This window comes from Carassius carassius, chromosome 47 (assembly GCF_963082965.1).
Source record: "Carassius carassius chromosome 47, fCarCar2.1, whole genome shotgun sequence".
NCBI classification, from domain to species: domain Eukaryota; kingdom Metazoa; phylum Chordata; class Actinopteri; order Cypriniformes; family Cyprinidae; genus Carassius; species Carassius carassius.
The window spans coordinates 13,732,100-13,755,394 of record NC_081801.1 but is presented as its reverse complement, the minus strand read 5'-3'; the positions used below and the strand labels follow the sequence as shown (position 1 = coordinate 13,755,394).

General features: G+C 36.2%; 1 protein-coding gene across 5 annotated transcripts in view; it reads left to right on the top strand.

Annotated features, from left to right (window-relative positions):
• The window catches only part of LOC132130451 (glutamate receptor 1-like), a 61,147-nt gene extending 42,693 nt beyond the window's left edge, over positions 1–18,454 (top strand). For 2 of the 5 annotated variants that reach the window (XM_059542162.1, XM_059542164.1), the window contains 5 exons: positions 5,452–5,650; positions 7,065–7,312; positions 12,300–12,414; positions 15,389–15,523; positions 17,183–18,454. In XM_059542162.1, the coding sequence (XP_059398145.1) occupies positions 5,452–5,650; positions 7,065–7,312; positions 12,300–12,414; positions 15,389–15,523; positions 17,183–17,341 (856 nt within the window). In that variant the 3' untranslated portion in view covers positions 17,342–18,454. Of the gene's footprint in view, positions 1–5,451; positions 5,651–7,064; positions 7,313–12,299; positions 12,415–12,930; positions 13,046–15,388; positions 15,524–17,182 lie in introns of those variants that run through there. The other 3 variants (XR_009428704.1, XM_059542163.1, XR_009428705.1) reach the window with 3 other exon arrangements.
• The last annotated feature ends 4,841 nt before the right edge of the window (positions 18,455–23,295 follow it).

Below are 23,295 nucleotides of genomic sequence, written 5' to 3'. Positions count from 1 at the left end.
GTAATGAGGATTGTGTAGGCCAGACAGAAAACACTGCTTACAGTATTTACCTCTGAAAGGAAACGTGTTTGTCCTCGACAAATGTCAGAGCTGTCACTCAGAGCTCTGACTGTTCACATTGTTATTCACTCCAGTTCATCTGTGCCATTGCTTCATAATACTCCATTACCTCATCTAGCCTCTTGATTCTCTGATTAGTTTCTGATGAGGTGCTTATGAAGGGATTTCATTAATTCATTATTTCTTACAAAGGTGCCAGAAACAAAGTCTCTTTGACACCTCTCGAGACAGATAGCAAATAGAGAAGCTACTGTAAGCATGTGGGCAATCAAAGCAATTAGCTTGGTTCGAGCTATGCCGTAATCTGAAGTCATGATGAGATGGCACAGATGATTAGCAAGATGCAGATAATTACTGAAGCACAACAGCCTGACGCGACTCTGATTGTATATAAATTAATAACTCAACGATTGCTGCTCTTCTTTTAGTGGTTCACCCAGAAGTGGGAATTGCAGACTGTTTACTATGCATATAATTCACTATCACTGTCACGTCCACTAGCATCAACACTGTAACATTTCATAGCACATCTGAGTGTTCCAGCAGGTACGGCTATGTAAACAGTGTGCTTATGTGAGCTGCCTTTTTAGATTCTGACTGCTAAAAGCCACCTGTTAGTAGAAATCGTCTGTGTTCATCTGCATAAATTCTTTATTTGAGACACACAACTTGAGTGCTGTAGCGTTAATTGGGGTTTTCATTCATTAATGTGATTTATTTCTCTGCTCTGCATCACTGAATCTGAGATAATTTTAATTAAAGGTAAAGTAAGAACACTGTTTAAATAACACCAGCAAGCACTGTCTATCTGTTGTACTGTCTATCTATTGTTCTATCTATCCATCTTTCTTTCCGTCATCTATCCATTCTGTCTCTCCATCATTCTGTCTTTCTATCATTGTTTATAGTTCTGTCGTTCTGTCTATCTGTCATTCTGTCTGTGGTTCTGTCTATTGTTTTGTCTGTAGATTGTGCTGTCTGTCTATCATTCTGTCGGTAGTCATGTCTGTTTTTTATCCTGTGTATCCTTCTGTCTGTTTATTATGTTTTCTGTCATCCTGTCTGTTTTTTTTTTGTTCTGTCATTCTATCGTTCTGTCTGTCCATCATTCTATCTGTCATCTTGTCTGTTTTTTGTTTTGTCTGTCTGTGGTTCGGTCTATCTGTCATTCTGTCTGTTGTCCATCTGTCTGTCATTTTGTCCAATGATTTAAATTGGCCTGGAGGCTGATGATCAGCCTGTTCACACCGGCTGAAAAATAATCCAAGTGTGCTCCAGGATATGAGCCAGGAGAAGTGAGTGAGTGAGTGTGTGTGTGTGTGTGTGTGTGTGTGACTGAGAATCAGAGCGGGTAGTAACCCAGAGGAAGCGATACATATTGTGAGCCTTAGGAGCATTATGTGAGATGTGGTGTGTGTTTTTGTGTCTGTATGTGTGTTTGTGCGGGGTCAGACCATCAGGCTTTGCAGCAAGCATGACAGTTCAACCCAGGCTCCGTGGTGCCGCCTTCCTCCTGCGGGCCTCTGACTGTCACTTCAACTTTGTCCAGATTCCCTTTCCCCCGTACAAAAATACTCTCCCATTTACAAACACTTCCATACGCAATGACACTAGCAGGTCACGTACACATTACGTTTAGGTCACACATTTCGGTCACGAGCACATTAGTGTAATTTCACAATACATACACACATACAGAGAAGCCTAGAGGGAAGTCTCGCTTGGGCCTTTCCCACTGTCGAGGTGACCTTGCCATCCCGAGTGTTTGGAAATCCTCTGCAGTGTTTAACAGAACTGTGAGACCAGAGTACAATCAGAGACAATCAGCATGTCACAACGCTCCCAACGGCGGCTGCCCGAGTTTCTGTAATGGAACGGACATTTTACAGCATTACAATTTGGAACAATAAGGAGACTTTATTTTTTGTTTGTTACAGTTCTGTCGTGAGTCGTCGTGTCTCAATGGAGATGTGATTGAGGGTGTTTGAAAGAATGTTCGTCCATGGAACCTTTTACTTTGCTTTCAGTGTAGGAGTGACCCATATTCTATGGATTAGTTTGATAATTCATTAGGAGTATTAATTAGAGGATCATGCCGGCATTCTTCTAATGTGCAAGTTGTGTGTGTTCAAATACTTGTGAACCTGTAATGGTTTTTAAAGGTCCTATGACAACTCACATACAGAAATGCACACATATATTTATATGCATGCAAAATGGTAAGAAACTCTCTGCAGTTCTTTCCTTTCTTAAAACATTACACAAAATCTAAATACATTTTGTCTGTATTAAATAATTTTGTCTGCTCAAATAATTGTTTATACCAGATGCCTAAATCCACAAAAAAGTTTTGTGGTGATAATTTTGTTTGCAAACACACTACTGACTGATGGTTATAAAGGTGGACGTTTCACACAAAACAGTTGCACTCGCAGGGGTGCAGGAATGCGCGGGATGGGGGGCTGTTAGGGTGCCTTTTGTCATGCGATAGAGCCTATTTACACTGTTAAAATAGCAGGATATTCTACTGATTACTTATTGCAAGTAATGGCAATTATCTGCACCTCAGCATTGTAAAACATTATAAAACAGTATGCAATAATAACCTATTGAGTGTAAATATTAATTTTAATTCAAATTATTAAATGCCACTTTATTGGGATTAGCCCTTCCAGCACCAACCCTAACCCTACCCGATACTTTATTTTCAACTTTTTGATTATTTCCTTAATTTTAATTTAAAATAAATGCTTTTCTGATGTGATTTGAAGTTTGAAAAGGGAGGAAAAAAATTCTGCCAAAGGCAGATTTGAACCCGGGTCGATTGCGTCAAAAGTAGTGAGACACACACTTTACCATCTACGCCATTGAATCTGACAACTGATGACCATCCCTTTTACATCTTGGTGGATGGAGTTAGTGTAAACAGTATCTGCCAACAAGACGGGCTATTTGCACAGTGTTAATAGACACTACAATTTTTTTTTTTCCCAACAGTTAAACAGTTGCCCACAGGGAAAAAAAAAACTGTGTGTGCTGCAGCACCATCAGCACACCCACTTCCCTGTTTGACAGAATGAATGAAAGTCAACTTTGTATAACACTTATGGAAGCTGAACAGACATGTGAAAATAGGGAGATGGGGCAGGTGAGAGATACAACAGAATGAGAGAGAGACAGTTTGAGATGAGGTGATGAGCTGAGGCATACCCAGTGGACATTTTTGAAAAACAGATACTTTTTTCTGCAAAGGACTGTGATTGAACCAGAATGCAATTATCTAAAAAAAAAACTATTAATATACACTATCATTCAAAAGGTTGGTTGGTATGTTTATATATATTATTATTTTTTTTATTTTTTTGTGATTCAATAAGGATGCATTAAATTGTTAAAAAGTAAATACATTTATACAAACGTAAATATATATAAATAAAGATAAATAAATACAAAGATTCCTGAAAAATGCATCTATTTCCACCAAAATATTAAATTGCAAATATATTAAATTAAATGTAAAAAAAAAATTATAATAAATGTTTTCTTGAGCAGCAAATCAGCATATTAAAATGATTTCTGAAGGATCATATGACACTAAAGACTGAAGTAATGATGCTGAAAAATCAGCTTTGTCATCACAGGAATAAATAACATGTTTAAATATTTTAAAATAGAAAACAGTTATTTTAAATTGTAATAATATATTAGTGAGTGAGGTGACGTGGTCAAGTATGGTGATGATCCATCAGAATTTGTGCTTTGCATTTGAGCCATCCATGTGCACACACACAGTAGTGAACACACACCCGGAGCAGTGGGCAGCCATATTGCTACAGCATCCAGGGAGCAGTTGGGGCTTTGGTGCCTTGCTCAGGGGTCTCATGAGGGCAGAAGAGAGAGCTGATTATTCCCCCATCAACGAATCCTGCCAGACCTGAGACTTGAAACCTTTTTCAACTTTTTGGTTACAAATCTGACTCTCTAGCCATTAGGCAACGACTGCCCCACAACAGTCTTACTGTTATATTACTGTTTAATACTGATTTTTTGTGGAGACACAGATAAAACCAAACTCTTGAATGGTAGTATATGTATTTATATCATCATCCATTTGTCATTCTACTGTGCTTTTGACATGAGAAAGTGTGTGCTGTGTTTTCTGAGATAATTAAAGTCGAGGTTAGTTCTGTTAATGGCATTTAAGTTGACAATACTAAATAATGTAGACTTTTATTACTATTAGTAAGCATGAAATATAATTTCTGTTCCGGATCTGAATCTAACGTTCAACCACATGCATTTCCATTCCAACAATGTTCCAATGTTAGACATTTTGCTTCCCTATAAAAATCCAGAGTGGTTTATTGGCCCCTTTAATAACTGATAATATCACTGGAAGCTGTGAAGAGATTTCCCTTGAAAGCAAAAGGGCTGAATGGTGCACAGCATGTATTGGAAAGTAGAACTTTAGTGCAAGCTTGGCAGAACAGAATCTTTGATTAAATTTAAGTCAAGGGAACAGTGAAAGAAGAAAAAAGGTTTTCAATGTTTGAGGCACTCAGATCAATATACATGCATTGAGAAGTCACAGATCAAACCTGGCCATGTCTTCTGGACAAAAACCTTATCTTTGTTGTATTATTATTCACAAAAGCAAGTTAATCTTCCTCCATACATTTAATTTACTCAGTTTAACACATGACAACAAGTTTTATAAATGAATTAAATAACTTTTTATGTTGATGTTACTGCCCCATTGAATAAATCCAAAAAGTATAATAACAGCCTGAATTTCTTTGGTGTTTTTTTTTTTAATACTTGGAATCATTCTTGCATACTGGCAGCTTTCATGAAATGCTTGTAATTTCTGAAATGTGGCTTTAAAAAAATATGTATATTTTCTCAGTATATGTGAACATTTAACTGCAGTGTATTCAGTTTTAATGCATCCAGCTCCTATTTTAAGGAAAGAAACACAATTATACAGTATATTACTAAGATATTTTATTGTAACCGTTAACGCAGCAGTCCTCCAGTCTTTTCATTTAAGCTCATATAAGTGATGTTCCAGACATTTTACATGAGACCGCTCTGAAGATAATTAAATTCTGCCTTTCAAAGGCTGAAAATGACTTTGCTTTTGTTTAAACTGATCAGATTTATAACTATATCTCAACCATTAAGGCGGCCTTTCTTCATCAGATATGCCTGCTGATAAAGTAATTAATTTAATGATTAATCATTATCTTTCTACTTTGTACACAGCTAGAAATGAAAATCATATTAAAAATAGGACTCTTCATTATGAGTTTAATTTGATAAAGAAGATAACTACAATATTTCAGGCTAATAACCACCTGATTTGTTCTGCTGTACTTGTTTCCTCCACAGATCTCTCTCTGGTCGTATAGTTGGAGGTGTGTGGTGGTTCTTCACTCTGATTATCATCTCCTCCTACACGGCCAACCTGGCTGCCTTCCTCACTGTGGAAAGGATGGTGTCACCCATCGAGAGTGCTGAGGATCTGGCTAAGCAAACAGAGATTGCCTATGGGACTCTGGATGGAGGATCCACCAAAGAGTTCTTCAGGGTAAGAGAGAAGTACTTTACTATACTCTCAGGAAAGATGTGCAAAAATTATTCTTTTATCAGTACCCTCAAAGATTGTGCCTTAGTTTTGTACCTTATCTTCCACTTAAAGTGCATGTTAGTACTTTAAGATACTAATATTCAGCCTCAAGGTATTAATATGCACCCTTTATGAGTAGATAAGGTACAAAGATGAGGGTACAGAGGTGGGTAGAGTACCCAAAAACTGTACTCAAGTAAAGTAAAAGTACTAGTAAGAGTAAAAGAGTATCGGATAAAAAATCTACTCAAGTAGTTAGTTACTAGTTACTTTGGGTCATATATACTTAGCCTATTTTTATTTAGATATATAAATAAAATGTATGTAATGTACTGTATGTGCATGTGTATAAATATATATATTTCATCAGCCTTTACTCCAGTCTTCAATGTCACATAATCCTTCAGAAATCATTCCAATATGTTGATTTACTATCAGTGATGTTCTTTTTATCTTTCTACACATCAAATAATCCTAAACAAAATGTCACAGGTTCCAAAAAAAATATTAAGTGCCAAAACTGTTTCCAGCACTGGTAATAAATAAATGTATTAGATTTATATTTTGAAAGATCTTAACTCTGAAAACTGGAGTAACAGCTGATGAAAATTCTGATTTGCATCACAAAGTAAATTATATTTTAAAGTATGTATTATATATGTATAAATAACCTCTGACACAGAGAAGAGAGAAAACTCCTCACATGGCCCAAAACATTTACTCAAGTAAGAGTATAAAGTACCCATCTTTAAATATACTCCAAAAAGTATTAGTTACCCCAAAAAATTACTCAAGTAAATGTAACGAAGTAAATGTAACTCGTTACTACCCACCTCTGTGAGGGTACTACCCTTATAAGAAGCTGTTGTAGCCCTGAAGGTAATATATTTGCACAGTTTATCTGTACATTGAGTGTTCAAAGAGAGAACTGAACAAAAATGGTTCCAGTCTTCCTGAAATGGCACTGTGAAAGACTATGATATCAGGTACTTTGTCTATTTGAAATCTAAGTTTAGAAATGTAAAAATAGAATGAAGCATTAAAATGTGGCTGCTTTGTGTGAGGAAAAGCCAGAAATTCAAGTTGCTATTGAATGATAATTGTCACGTGTGCTGTAGATCAAAAAATTTATCAAAAATATGGTAAAAACAGTAATATTGTGAAATATTATTACAATTTAAAATCTCCTTTTCTCTTTGAATCTATTTAAAAAAACTGCAGCCATTACTCCAGTTTTAGTGTAACACGATCCTTCAGAAATCATTCTAATATTTTGATTTTATGCTCAAGAAATGTTTTTAAAAAAAATTTGTAACATTATTAATGTCTTTGCTGTAACTTTTGATCAGTCTGACTTCGTTATATCCATCCTCAGAGATCAAAGATCGCAGTTTTTGAGAAGATGTGGTCCTACATGAAATCTGCAGACCCTTCTGTATTTGTGAAGACGACAGACGAAGGTGTCGTACGGGTGAGAAAGTCCAAAGGGAAGTATGCTTATCTGCTGGAGTCCACAATGAACGAATACATTGAGCAGCGCAAGCCATGTGACACCATGAAGGTGGGAGGAAACCTGGACTCAAAGGGCTATGGAATAGCAACACCCAAAGGATCTGCCCTGAGGTACACCTAAGCCTCCTAACATTTCAACCAAAAATGTTTTCTTTTTTGACAATGTGATTCTTTGAAAATCTGAGAGTTTACACTGGAGAGATGAGGAGATTACAAAAGAAAGCTGAAGTGTGAAGAGTTTTCTCTTACAATAATGTAATAAAGTAGCTACAACTAAAGTTAAATAAGACTTTGTCTTTGCTACAAAGTTCTGTTTGTCGAACTTGAACATCTCCATTGTAATCTCTCATTTTATGTGTTGACTGGAATTAGTTATAATTGTGTGTTCTGTACCATCAACTCTCATCACAGCAAAATTTGTACTCTTGTTTGTTATGATTCCATCATCAAGAGGAAGATTTTTTTTATGTTTTTGTGTGAAAACCACGTCTCATTGTTCTTTTGCGTCTCACTACATTGACTGAATGCATTCCATTTCTTCTATTCTTCATAACCTTCATACATGAATCAAAGAACACATCCTTGCAAAGAAGTTCTGACCACAGCGGCCTACAAAGCCCACTGTGTTTTTCTTTAAATGCAAAATCTGATTTGAATAAGAGCTGTGTGCCTGTTTAGCAGAATTGAACTGTAGGGACGAGTTCCCAAGAATTAATTTCATCATCTAGACTCCATTTAACAATATAAATCGTTGCTAAATCGTTGCTCGCCAAGGCTGCATCTATTTGATCAAAAATACAGTAAAAATAGTAATATTTGAAATATCATTAAAATTAGAAATAATTTTTTCTATTTTAAAATATTTTAAGATGTCAATTATTGTTGTGGTGACAAAGCTTATCCACCTTATTTTTCCCGTAAAAGTGGGCGTGGCCATTTAAAAAAAAATTGTGTCTGGTTTCCAGTGCCATCCGCTTCCAGCTATTTTTAGCAGCAGTTTTTTTGCTGCTTGATATTGCAAACTGGAGTGTCTTACTATAGTATTTTAATATATTATCTTTAATATATTATGAATACACTGGTTTGTAGCACAAGCAGTTTTACCGTTTATTGAACTTTCTTATTCTTCTGGTTATTTAAGGATAATGACCCGGACGTCTCGACCATTCACAGAAAACTGCTTACTTCCACGTTGAAAAATAAGTTGGATATTCAGCAGTCATTCCCAGTGTCATATGATCCTTCAGAATTCATTCTAATATGCTGATTTGATGCTCAAGAAACTTTTCTTATTATTATCAGTAGTGAAAATAGTTGTGTGACTTAATGTTTTTGTGGTTACTGTGATACTTTTTGTTTAGTAGCCTAATCTTTAATAAATAAAAAAATAACGGTTTGAACAGTTACTTTTGATCAATGTAATGCATCCTGTACACATGAAATTGCATATTGATCTAACAAAAATGAGGCACACACAGATAATTTAAGGGAGTTCTTAAAATACAAATACGTATGATTTTAAAGGGTTAGTTCATTGAAAAATGAAAATTATGTCATTAATGACTCACCCTCATGTCGTTCCAAACCAGAAAGACCTCCGTTCATCTTCAGAACACAGTTTAAGATATTTTAGATTTAGTCCGAGAGCTTTCTGTCCCTCCATTAAAACTGTGTGTACGGTATACTGTCCATGTCCAGAAAGGTAAGAAAAAACTCATCAAAGTAGTCCATGTGACATCAGAGGGTCAGTTAGAATTTGTTGAAGCATCGAATACATTTTGGTCCAAAAATAGCAAAAACTATGACTTTATTCAGCTTTGTCTTCTCTTCCGTGTCTGTTGTTTTTGCTTAATTAAAGTGCAATATTAATTATGCAAGAGAAAATAAGACTCCTGGGTCTCTTAAATTGACTAAAACTAAGTTTCCTTTTTTAGAAAAACAAATATTTTTATCTTTTAAATGCATAGAATGCAATGAATACATCAAAAATAAACATTTAATTATTACCCATTGTTTCTCTGTCAGTACTTGTACTGTGAACAATGACAATAAAGTTGACAGATGAATTAAGTGCATTTAAGTGCCATTCAGTTGGGGTTTTAAATAAAGCATTTTCTGAGATGCACATTAAACATTAAACACATAAAACATTAATTTAATTATCTTTTAATTATTGAAAATTAACTTAACTTTTTGGTAAACAAAGGGGATTTACTATTAAAAATAAAACATGGAAGAAATGTTGTGTGATTAAACCTTTAAAAAAAAATAATGTTCGATTTTTTTTAAAAGTAGGCTATGTACATTCTGCTGAACAATAGTCTTTAACAGGACTTTTATTTTGATGGGTTGACGTACCTTTACAGTTCTGTGTATGTGATGTGACGCTAGTTTTACTCAAATCAAACGGTCAGATGCTCATGAAGTGACTGTCAGAGCAGTTCTGGAGATGTTGTTCATGTGTTTACGTCCTTATTTAGTGAGACAGCAGACGCTGAAATCACCGTGCGCACTTTAGTGTGTTAATAAAGGAAGACGCACTTCTGCTCCATTCATTAACAGAGACACGCAGAACATGCAGGATTCATATTTAAATAGACTGTTTTGGCTTAATATTTACAGATATTAGTCCATATCGTGATTTGATGTAAGTGCAATGACATATTTTTGATTAATTCATTCAAAATTTAGCAAATTCTGTGCCATTCCGCGTTAAACTGTAAAAATCAGTTTTTACGACTGGATTCTGCGATTCCCTCCGCATTTTCTGCATCGCGGAAATCATAGGGCCCTAGTTGTGGTTTGCCAGTTCTATCTTGCAATGGACACACACCACGACGTTCTCTTGGTGTTTGCCCGCGCCCTCAAATCAAAACACTGCTGACTCCTTGCAGTATGCGATTTCGGACTCAGCGCCTGTGTCTCCTTCCGCTTTGTATGTGACGTAAACGCGTCGTGTCACATTAAAAAAATCATTGCGAAAGAAGCTGATGTGAGATTTAAATAAATTAAAAGAGGCTTCGAGGCAGAGGAATTTGCCTCGATAATTTTTTGTAATCGAGTTACTCGAGGAATCGTTTCAGCCCTACCCGAATCTTTTTTGAACCAGTTCACCAAATCGAACTGAATCATTTGAAACGGTTTGCGTCTCCAATATGCATTAATCCACAAATGACTTAAGCTGTTAACTTTTTTAACGTGGCTGACACTCCCTCTGAGTTAAAACAAACAAATATCCCGGAGTAATTCATTTACTCAAACAGTACACTGACTGAACTGCTGTGAAGAGAAAACTGAAGATGAACACCGAGCCGAGCCAGATAATGAACAAAAGATTGACTCGTTCTCGAGTCAAGAACCGTTTCTGTCAGACGCGTCCGATTCGTGAACCGAGGACCTGATGATACTGCGCATGTGGGATTCAGCGTGAAGCAGACTGACACACAGAGCGTCTGAACCGAACTGATTCTTTTGGTGATTGATTCTGAACTGATTCTGTGCTAATGTTATGAGCGCGGGTAAACGAAGGCTTGAATCAAGGGCAATCATCGCCAATGACGTCATTATTTCGACCGTTTTCTTCAACCGGTTTATTTAATCGAACTGTCCGGAAGAACCGGTTCACGGAAAAGAGCCGAACTTCCCATCACTACTGGTGATCCGAAAACCGATGCAACCGGTTCTTGCCTTGTGAACGAGTCAATCCTTCGTTCGTTATCTGGCTCGGCTCGGTGTTCATCTTCAGTTCTGTACTGTTTGAGTACATGAATTACTCTGGGATATTGGTTTGTTTGAACTCAGAGGGAGTGTCAGCCACATTAAAAAAGTTAACAGCTTAAGTCATTTGTGGATTAATGCTTATTGGAGACATGAACCATTTCAAACGATTCAGTTCTATTTGATGAACTGGTTAAAGAAGATCCTGTTATATCGAGTGATTAGTTCGCGAACCGGATATCACAAACTGCAATGTTTTGAACTCGCTCACAACAGACACGGAAGAGAAGACAATGCTGAATAAAGTCGTAGTTTTTGCTATTTTTGGACCAAAATGTATTTTCGATGTTTCAAAAATTCTAACTGACCCTCTGATGTCACATGGTCTACTTTGATGAGTTTTTTCTTACCTTTCTGGACATGGACAGTAGACCGTACACACAGTTTCAATGGAGGGACAGAAAGCTCTCGGACTAAATCTAAAATATCTTAAACTGTGTTCCCAAGAACGTTTGGAACGACATGAGGGTGAGTTATTAATGACATAATTTTCATTTTTGGATGAACTATCCCTTTAAGACCTTTCAAACAGTAACAAAATTTTTCACTCTTGAAAAAAAAAAAGCAGTCTTTTTTCCAGTCCGGAACTAATAAACGTAAATCAGATGTTGACCGTTGACTTTTTCACTATCTTTCTCTCAAAAATCCTCTCTTATGTGCTCCATTTCAGATGTTGAGATGGTCTTATCCATCATTATCCTTCCTGACATCCTTGTTGTCTTGTGTACCCTGCAGATTTCAGATGAATGTTCATGGATGAAGTCTAGCTTTGTTTTAGTCATCCATAAGCACACTGGCCTCTTTATCCCCCAGTCTCGAGGGGTGCAGAAAGAAGTCAGGGATTTTACTGAGAAAGACACCCTCACAAGTGAGAATAGGCTGCATTAAGAATGCTCTGGGTTTAATTGCAGTGGTGGGATTCCCAAAAAACGAAATGTACAGTGAAATAGATTATCCAGAGCTAATCTATAGTAATATCAACTTAATCTGGGAATCCTCTTACCGGACCACGCTGTGACAAAGGGCTTAAATCCAGAGCATTGCTAATTCATCCTGTTTCCTCACTTACAATCTGGTTATTGCTTGGTAATATCTCTCATAATTTGGTTTAAAGTACTTTTTTTTATTTTACACTTTAGCACAACACAAGGCAACTAATATTACATCAACAATCCAGCAGAGCCAGGCACACAGTCAGATCAGTTTTATGTTCTGTTCACTTCCTCTACGACTTAATAGACTCACTTTTATTTGACACAACCTCTGCCTCGCCGTATCATATCACCAATGCTGACCCAGCTTATTTTATTATCATTTCAAGAAACCCAGTTAACCTGGCAGTGTTAAAACTGAACGAGCAGGGCCTGTTGGACAAATTGAAAAACAAATGGTGGTACGACAAGGGAGAGTGTGGCAGCGGAGGAGGTGATTCCAAGGTCAGCCCCAATATGAGCTATCCAGTGGGTAACCACTACCCTGGGGGGTAACCGGCAACCTCAGTTAACAAACACCTCGGCTGCCGTTTCTACACCAATTTAAAATATTCCAACTCGAATTGTTTTATTCAATATGAATGATTCGTTTAAATGATGGGCGGTCAATTATAACCTTGTCATTTGGGTGTCATACTCAAAATTGTGCAAATCCGAGTGTTTTCGATCTCTTGCCGGTTACCCAAAGTGATATAGTAATACACATCTTGCCATAGGGAGAAAGGTCACAAAGCTAGATGGAGTATTAATGCATATCACTTTGGCAGTGACAGTTTTCAAACTCTGTGACTGTGCTGTTTTCCTCTTTCTGTTTTTTTTTCAAGTTTTTGTTTTCTTTTCTATTTTATCTGTAGACATATAGAACACATCAAAATATAATTATGGGTGTATGTTTGCTTAAATGCTGAATAACATAACATAACATGGGTAATGTTATTTATGTTATCTTCCTGGTTGAAGAATCCCCGTAAACCTAGCGGTGTTGAAACTCAATGAGCAAGCCGTCTTAGACAAACTGAAAAACAAATGGTGGTACGATAAGGGGGAGTGTGGAAGCAAGGACTCCGCCAGAAAGGTCAGTTCACTCATTGGTCCCTTCACTCACTTAGAGATCCAGCTTTAGTGCTCTACTAAAGGCCCTGTCCTCTTTTCTCTCAAGCACGCACCACAGCCAACGCTTTGTCTCCAATCTGCCATTTACCCAGAGACTTGTGCACATTGTCATCATGTTGCTGTCTGGCCCTTATTACTTCCCACATTACAAAATAGATGTGATGCTTGTTGCATTTACAAATTGGTAAGCTTTTCTCACTTATTAGGTCTCATTCACTGCGTTGATACATATTTGTGCATAAACCCTGAGTGAAAACCTAAGTTTACACACTTAAGGATAAAAGTTTGATAAATAAATGCACCTGAAATCAATTGTACCCAAACAGATTCAACTTTTTCTGCTATATTTTATTATATTGTGCTAAGTCTTTCTCTCTCTCTCTCTCTCTCTCTCTCTCTCTCTCTCTATATATATATATATATATATATATATATATATATATATATATATATAACAAAATGTTACATTTGTTGTTTTGATTCTTTTAATATATAACTATGAAAAGACATTTTACTTATAAATATAAAATTTATAAAAATCTGCTTGCCTGTGTAGTTTGCATCATCGGTAAGGTGTATACTGAAAACTGAGGTCTTGTTTATATCACTGTATTAGTTCACTGAGGCGCGTTAAGCATCGTTGAGGAATCCAGGAGTGTGACGTTAGAGGGTAACCTTAGTAGGATATTACAACTCACAAGCCATGATATAAACACAAGCCATGATATAAAATTGAAACTTAAATAAAGCTTAAATAAACAACTATGGTTGATTTCAGACCCTAAAAATGCAAAGCCTTAAAATACAAAGCCTGAAAATACAAGCACTGTTAATGCAATGCATAATTTTTTCAGTTAGTGTAATTCAACATTCTTTTTTGTTACAAAGACATTTGTCATTATTTTTAATCCATAGTGGGGATTTTTTTTTAAATCATCACCACACTTGGATTTAATAATTAGATTTTCACATTCATCCTGTTATTCTGTATAGGGCCCCAAGACACACCAAGAATTTACATTTTTCATTTTTAAAATACATCTTAGTATTCACATCTGTTTAAAACTATTAATCAGATATAACATTAATACACCAGTACTGACCATAATTTTAATATTAAACAGTAGCTTATCTAAATTAGCACATCAGAATAATATAAATATATTATTTAATAATGCTTATTTCAAATGCATATTACCGGTACCTATATTCAGCTCTGTTAATCTGGTGCTTTTTTATACATGAACTCATAGAAGTAATACCCACCTTGCCTTTGGTGGTTTTTATCAACATGTTTTATGGACAATGTATTTGATTTCTCTACATATATAATCAATAGAATTTCAATATAATCAATAGAATTTCAAAAATGACAACAAACCAGTATGAAAACGTTAGGTGCTCAGTAGTAGTGGTTTAGTGTTATTTTCTCTTCATGGTATCTGCTCATAACAACAGCAACATTTAAAATCTAAATCCATCCATCTATCTTCGCATGAGTAAATGGCATTCTGGAGATAAAAGCGTTGCCAGGAAATGCCCTCTAACTAATCCAGTGCTCTTCCCCATAAGAGTCCTTCAATGCTGTCTCTGTCCAAAGACAATGTGCATGCCAATGGAAGAGACCTCAATATGGTTGCCAAACAGATGCATGTCACTGACTCCCACCACTCCTAAAATGACGCCTCTGCCACCAGAGACAGAGAGAGATGCCAAAGGCTCTTAGTTATAACCTTTGGATGAGAACCCTTAAAACACAGAAATCAAGAAATGTTATAAACAAGACAAAAAAAAAATCATGGTTTACACCTGCATGGTGTTGTACTATATATTTTAAATCAAAGGTATAGATATTGTTAAAATGTAAAAAGGGAAATATCTTAATTAGATTAATATTTTATTATATTTTTGTATATTTATAATCCTTTGTTAAACATTAAACCAATATGCAGAGACAGCCAGAATTTACTGAAAGATTAATGTTTGTTTCAAGCTTGCAATTGACGCATGCATTTGCATGACTTCTTTTTTTATTGATTACTCATTTTATATACTGTGACAGAATGAATATTATGAGTTAGCTATTTAAATATATAGTGAATTAATAAATGTCTATATTTTGTTTGTGTGTACTTTGCCTTATATCTTTAAATATCATGTTGGGTGTTGGGTGTTTCATGTATTGAATAGCTGTTATAGTAAGAGATAATTTATGTATGTTGCTCTCCTGCAGATGTGTGTTTACAGTATGTGTTTGTGTGACAGATCACACTGCGAGTATTTGATTGTCATCTCTGCTCTGCAGGATAAGACCAGCGCTCTGAGCCTCAGTAATGTGGCTGGAGTTTTCTACATTCTGATTGGTGGGCTTGGGCTGGCCATGTTGGTAGCCCTGGTTGAGTTCTGTTACAAATCCAGAATCGAGTCTCAAAGGATGAAGGTGTGTAAAAACCATGATAATCTACCCCTTTCAGCATCTACAGCCCAGATCTATCCACATTTAATTATGGGCTTTGTGTTTGGCACTTATAATGTTTTATAACTGCTATCGTATACTGACCTCACTTCCTCTGGGATATCTGTCAGAGGAACGTGTTGGCATTTAAGAGGTAATTGTAGGTTGGTGTAAACATCATACCACCCACTGCGCCTCTCTCTAATCCTGGAGCGCATTACTCCCGAATGCTTACAAAATTAAGACAAATACAGCGACTTCTAAAGATTTAATAAGCCACAAACCCATGTGGTGACTCATAATTTTTATTTAAGGTTCTTCAAAGGAAAATCTGAGAAGTAATTTTTAAGGCATGGTTATGAAACACATGGTGTTACCTAAATATATCTTTCAGGCAGTGTTTAGGAAAGATTAAATGTACATTTTTGAATCAATTTAAAGGAATAGCTCACCCCCAAAAAATCTACTCACCCTCAGGCATTTCAAGATGTAGATGAGTTTGTTTATTCATCAAATTTGGAAAAATGTAGCATTACATCACTTGCTCAACAGTGGATCCTCTGCAGTGAATGGGTGCCGTCAGAATGAGATTCCGAACAGCCCATAAAATCATAAAATGTAATTCACACGACTTCCTCCAGTGAAAAAGTCCATTCCGTTGCCATCTCACTTCAAAATCCACAGGCATAACTGTTTTTGCATGTAAACGGTGCTTGTTCTGTGCACATTTCTCTCAAAGCAATGGAATGGATAGAGGGTTTATTTGAAGTTTAAAACATCTTGATGGATTTCTTTTTTATAAATACACAGCTTTTTTTGCTTGACAAGACACTAATTGATGGACTTGAGTTATGTTGATTATCTGTGGATTATTGTGATGTTTTAATGAGCTGTTTGGACTATTTTTCTGATGGCACCCATTCACTGCAGAGGATCCACTGCTGAGAAAGTGATGTAATGCTAAATTCTCCAAACCTTAAAATCTCCAAATGTTGCTATGAAAAAAACCAACTCTTTTACATCTTGGATGTCCTGAGGGTAAGTAAATTTTTAGCAAATTCTCATTTTTGGGTGAAGTATTCCTTTGAGTCTTAAACTGCTTATAAGTATTTTAACCATATATTTTATATAATCTTCTTCAGCTACATGCCACTCTTCAACAATGACAATCACAGAACAGCCACATTTAGAATATCACTGCAACAAATCTTTGTTGCTTGCAGGCCAATTAGTCTGAATCAGCCCGATCAACATAATCCCCAGCAATCCACAGAAGTATGCTGGATTTAAATCATTTATTCGTCAAGGATGTACAAGCCAACATACACATCATTAGCTCCAGTTTCAAGCCTACAGGGTTTCATTATGTAAAACTGCTACATGAGAGAGTGGCTTCAAGTAAGTGTGGCACTGGTCTCATCATTGCTGCACTTGATGGTTGTTATTTTTCAACATTTCTTATCATGGATCATTGCCTGCACTGGCTGGAGCAAATCCTCAGATCAAGTGAAATGTGTTTATGTGTAATTGAGGTCAGAGCTGTTGCTTAGAGTTAGCCGGCTTCAAAACAACACCATTTTGCTGTTTGTGCTGCAATGCCTGTTCAGTATGTTATGTCTGAGCTTTGTGTTTCTTTTCTCCTAGCAAATCATTGACGCGGCCATGCTCAGCCCCACACTGGCTAGGATGGGCACTGGTGGCGAGAACGGACGTGTGATGGCCCATGACTTCCCCAAATCAGCACAGACTCTGCCCTGTATGGGCCAGGCAGCTGCCATGGGCCTCAGCACCACTGGGATGTAAACGGCCATCAGCCTCTCCGAGATATGGGGACATCAGGAGATCGCTGGAAAGAGTGGGAAAAAGCAGACACTGCAGCGTACAGCTCACCTGCCACTGAAGTACTGCCAAATGGATTCTGGGACACACTCTGGGCTCCAAATCAAATTAGATAAGAGGGAGGAAAATTACTTTTCTAATATTAAAATGTTTATTTCTTTTCTTTTGGAACTACTCTGGTGCAATAAGGAGACCATGTGTGCGGTGTTTTTGTATGAGCATCATTTTTGACAAAACTGAGAGGTTTTCCTCAATCACATAAATGACTGACGATTGAACTGCAGTGTTTCTTTATTGTCTTGTTTCCCCCAAATAATTTCTAAATGTGTTTATTTTATTATTTTCATCTGCCTTATCATATATCTTTGACACACATCTCTGGAACATTTTTGCCCAAAGTACTCTTCATCCATAGTTACATCATTATTTATCAGATAGTTAAAGGAATAGTTCAATCAAAAATGAAAATTTGCTGTCTAACATGTTCTGTGAATGAATTTGTCTTTTTATTGGAAGAGATTTGGAGAAATTTAGCATTACGTCATTTGCCAATGGATCCTCTGCAGTGAATGGGTGCCATCATAATGAGAGTTCAAAAAAACTCAATAAAAATATCACAATAATCGACAACTAATCCACATGATTCCAGTCCATCAATTAATGTCTTGTGAAGTGAAAAGCTGCATTAGTTCATTGACTGGAGTCGTGCTGAATATGATGTGGATGATGGCACCCATTCACTGCAGAATATCCATTGGTGAGCAAGTGATGTAATGCTAAATTTCTCCAAACCTATTCCAATGAAGAAATAAACTCATCTACTTCTTGAATGGCCTGAGGGTGAGTACATTTTTTGTTAATTTTCCATTTTTGGGGTGACCTTGGGGTGAAGTGTGCAATCTCTGAAAAACAACAAACAAATAGTCTAAATTAAACAAAAAAATTGGGTTAGGATGCTGACTAAAAAGTGTTTAATTGCCTTGAGAAAGTATTCTTAAATATTCTTTTTTTTTATTATTCACGTTTTATGTTGCTGCCTTTTGTTAACCTGCTTTAAATAAACATTTTCCCACATCAATCTACACCTAATTGACAAAGCAATAACATAATTGTCACAAATTCATATATTTATGTGAAAATTAAATAAATAATGAAATAAGTACATTGCATAAGTATTCATACCCTTAGCTACATATTTTGCTGAAACACCTTTACAGGCTCAAGTCTTTTTTGTTTGATTCAACAAGCTTTGCTCATCATTGGCAATTATCTGCCATCCTTCTACAGAAATATTTAACTGGGTTCAATCCCAGGCTCTGGCTGGACCACTCAAGGACATTCACAGAGTTGTCTATAAGCCATTCTTGCTGTGTGATTCGGGTCATTGTCCTGCTGAAAGGTTCTGGAAGAATGCTCTAGACTAGGTTTTCAATAACACTTAAATAACACATCTCAACAACACTATCTCAATATTTTGATGCATGTTCCTTCTACTTTGATGAGTCCCTCAGTCCCTGCTGCTGGAAAATAGCCCCACTGCATGAGGCTGCTACCAGCACACTTTACTTTGCAGGTGATGAGCAGTGCCTGGTTTCCTTCAAACACAATGCTTGGAATTGAGGTTCATCAGACCAGAGAATCTCGTTTCTCACAGTCTGGGGGTCCTTTAGGTGATATGATCATGGAGGTCAACTAGAGTGACCACCAGGTTCTTGGTCACCGCTCAAACCAAAGCGCTTCTCCATCAACTGCTCAGTTTGGCCGGGAGGCCAGCTCTATGAAGAGTCCTGGTTGTTTCAAACTTCTTCCATTAAGGGTAACAGGACTACATTATTCTGTGAACTTTCAATGAAGCTGAACGCTTTTCTGAACTCTTCTCTAGATGTGTGGCCTGACGTAAACCTGTTTCTGAGCTCTACAAGCAGTTGTTTTGTCCCCAGGGCTTGGTTTTTGCTCTGATATGCATTATAAGCTGTTAGACCTATTATTAAGACATGACATCTGTCTTTCTAAATCATACCCATTCAATTGAATTTGTCACAGGTTAATTTCACTTAAAGTATAGTAACATTTACAAGTAATATAAATGCCCCTGAGTGAAATTTCAACTGTCCCAGATAAGTTCATGAATACTTATGCAACAGAATCATGTTTCATTTTATTTTTAAATTGGCAAAGATAATAATAACATGTTTTTTGTTTACCATTGTGGTGCATGGGGTCATTTAAAGCAGTTTATCATAAGGCAGTAACATAAAAAAAACTTGAAAAAAATACTTTTGCAAGGCACTGTATACAGATGTTGCATATTAATCTGGTAATAGAAAAAGTATTTTAAAGGGACAGTACACCCAACATTGGAAATTTATTCACCCACACCTTGTTCCAAACCTGTATTACCTTTTTTGTGAACTGTAAAAGAATATATTTTTAAAAATGTCTCTCCACACCCCATCCCATCTCCAGTGACTTGTCATTGTATGGAAAAAGAAAATATTTGGAAAATTATTTTGCAGAAACTAAAAATATATTAATATGTTCCGCAAAAGAAAGAAAACCATACAGGTTTGGAAGGTGAGTAAATGATGTCAGAATTTTTATATAAAAATTTTTTTTATTAAAATAATAATAAAACACTACACTTCACCTTTAAGAAACAATTATGAATGGAATGAAAGTTTGTTTGATGTCGTCAAATGAAAAGCAAGGAAGAATGCTACATCAGTGCTACATCAGTGTGTCAGTCTACAAATGTCTTCCTTTCCAACCAGTTTGATTGGCGAGGCAAGGTGACTTCTTCCATAGATTTGGAGAGGCTGATTACCAGTCCTGTCATAGTTACTCCTGTAGCTCACAGTCTCACCCTTCACTTATGAACACTTTGGATCAATCAACGCTTCCCAATCCATGCTGCTCAATAGAGTCTGTGAGTTAAAGATGAGAGAGAAGAGGGGTCGTAGACTATGCATGCAGCTCTGCTTATTGGTTTATTGTTTTGACACTTTCGTTCTGTCTGCCATTTTTCTGTTGAAATAGCTGATTATATGTATAGTGCATCATTCCCACACTGAAGCGCTAATGACGTCACTGTACACAAATGTAACATATTCAAGGGCAGCATGAGCACTCAGGAGACCATCTACTTAAAAGTCCTAAAGCTTTGGTTTGTAATATTGTCATTGTCATAACAGTTGAAATATTGTTGTGCAAACCAATTCCATGAAAAGTATTTTATGGAAATCTTCCTAACAGCTGACACACGAACATCAACATATAAATTGCTCATGCTGTGAGATTAAAAAGATGGTTTAATAGAATGTCTCTAACAGTCCATTTGAGAGGAACAAAGCACTGTGGCGATGGCTTGTTTGCTTGTTGTCAGTGGATGCTTTATGCTCCAATAACTACTAACTCACTTTTGGATACATAGACAGGAAACAAATGATGTCAGTAACAAATGATGATACTCAAACCTGTTGAATTTTAAATTAAGACTAACTTTTTAGTTTTGAGGTGCCACATCAGGCTTTATGTTTCTGGACGCACTGATTCAAACACAGAACAGGATGTGAGGTGGTTTACCACAACGGATGAGACGAACTCTAATGGACCTGATCAACAGATTAAAACAACTATATACGAGCACAGATTTAAAACTGAATGTCAAAACTCTTAAGTATGAGATCTTCATTCAGCCATGCAAGAGAACCTTCTCTCACCAGTCAGGTTCTGTGGTGAGCTTTTCTCGGTTTGTATCCTTCCTCAATACTCTGTACAAAATAGAGAGAATCAACATGTTTGCAACACGTGGAACATGTTTTGACAAAACAGCGTTTTGTGGCTTTTGTTTTCCATTTGATTGGTTATTTGTTTCGTTTAGAATATTTTGAATTATTTTTGGTCTTGTATTTAAAGTGAGATTCTGTATTTTGGATGTTTCTTTGATTGGTTTTACACTTGTAGTCTTAAATAGTGCTGTCAATCAATTAAATATGATTAATAAACTGATTAATTAGTCAAATTAATCTTATATCCATTTTTGCAGAGAAAGAAAAACATTTTAAATTAATTAATGATTTGAAAATACAATAATATTGTGGCATGACAACTTTAAATATACATAAGATGTGGTTTATATATTGTCAGCAAAGTTGTTGTTTTTTTCATTTGACTTTTGAATTTGATTTGTAAATCTCTCTGAGGTTTTCTGTTACTGTTTTTCAGAATTCTGTTCATTTTATTATTGCTTATTTTATTCAATCAGTAAAATATCTTATTACATTGACAGCCCTACTCATGAAAAAATCTTTTTCACATTCAACTCACAAAATACCTTTTAAAAACTGCAGCAAGATGTAACCGCAAGACATCAACGTGTTGACAAGGAGTATTCAGAAATAAACTTTTTCTTACTGAACGCTTTTTGTTTCCTATCAAAATTTCTGCTTTTTGACATATGTGCCTATCTATTCCCTTTTTGCTTTCTGTTCTTAACTAGTTGACATTTGCATTTGTTTTAAGAATGATTGATGCCAAAAAATACACAGTTAAGTCATCTACTTTTTCTATGTTTCTTTTCAACGTCATCAGATGAATGCATGTCTATGATTGAGCTGCACTGATACAGAACATCTTGTTTGAGCTCTGTTGGCTCTGAGAGTGCTGTATTGATCTCGATAAATGCCACATTTGTTCGCTTCCTTCTGTTTCCCCCATAGGCCTGGCCTTTCACTCAGTCACTCACTTCCAGCAGAGAATGCTCAAGACATGGAAAGTGCCAGAGGCTTTCGTGCATTTGCAAAGTGTTCAGAAATTCAGCACTATCTGAACTCTGCTAATTGTGTGCCTACAGGTATTCATTCATCTCTGAGAGCTGAAGCTAAGAAGTTTTGTATTTAGGGTTATGTTTAGGTGCCTACATTTAAAGGAATACTGTAGTTCACACAAAAATTGTAATTCTGTCATTCATTTCTCACTCTCATGTTGTTCCAAACCCGTAAGACTTTCATTCATCTTCTGTACACAAAAATTAAGATATTTTTTATGAAATCTGAGAGCTTTCTGACCCTCCATAGACAGCAAGGTAACTACCACAGTCAAGGCATAGAAAGGTAGTAATGACATTATTAAAATAGGCCATGTGGCATCAGTGGTTCAGCCGTAATATTATGAAGCTATGATCATTTTTGTGCGCAAAAAACTAAAATAACAACTTTATTCAACAATTCTTCTCTCCTGAGTTACCATCTACTGTACTGAGAGTACCACAACGCATGTTCCTCTGCTCGTAAACAAGGTGCAGTGCATGCGTGTTCTACGTCAGCAGTATCGCCCGCATGCATCGTGCTAATCTCAATAATGTCAGTAGCTCGCAGGAGACAAATTGTTCAATAAAGTCGTTATTTTTATTTTCTTTGCACACAAAAAGTATTCTCATAGCATTGAAAATTTACATTTCTTTCTTCTGTTGAACACAAAAGATGATATTTTGAAGTATGTTGGTAACAGTTGCTGATAGCCATTGACTCCCATAGTATGGAAAAAACACTGAAGTCAAAGGCTTTACCAATGTTTGTCAAAAAGTAAGTGAATGCCGAGAGCTACATGACATGCCAGATACAATGCTTAATTTATATGGAGCACATTCTGCAGCAGAGTGAATCACTGTTTGCTAAAAAAAAAGAAGAGATCCTGAGAGAGAAGCAAAAATGTTTGATTTCTTTTCAAACAATTGTAAAAACAACTACTTCTGATTTGCTTTTCAGTTTTTTATGATCTGTCACCTACTGTATTACACTGTGACGGGAGGAGCACAAGACAGACACAGTGGGCGTGGCGTCAGGCCTCGGAGAGGCTTTTTTTTTATTTGATTTGATTTATTTAATTATATCAAGAAAGCCTTACAGTAAACAAAAAGG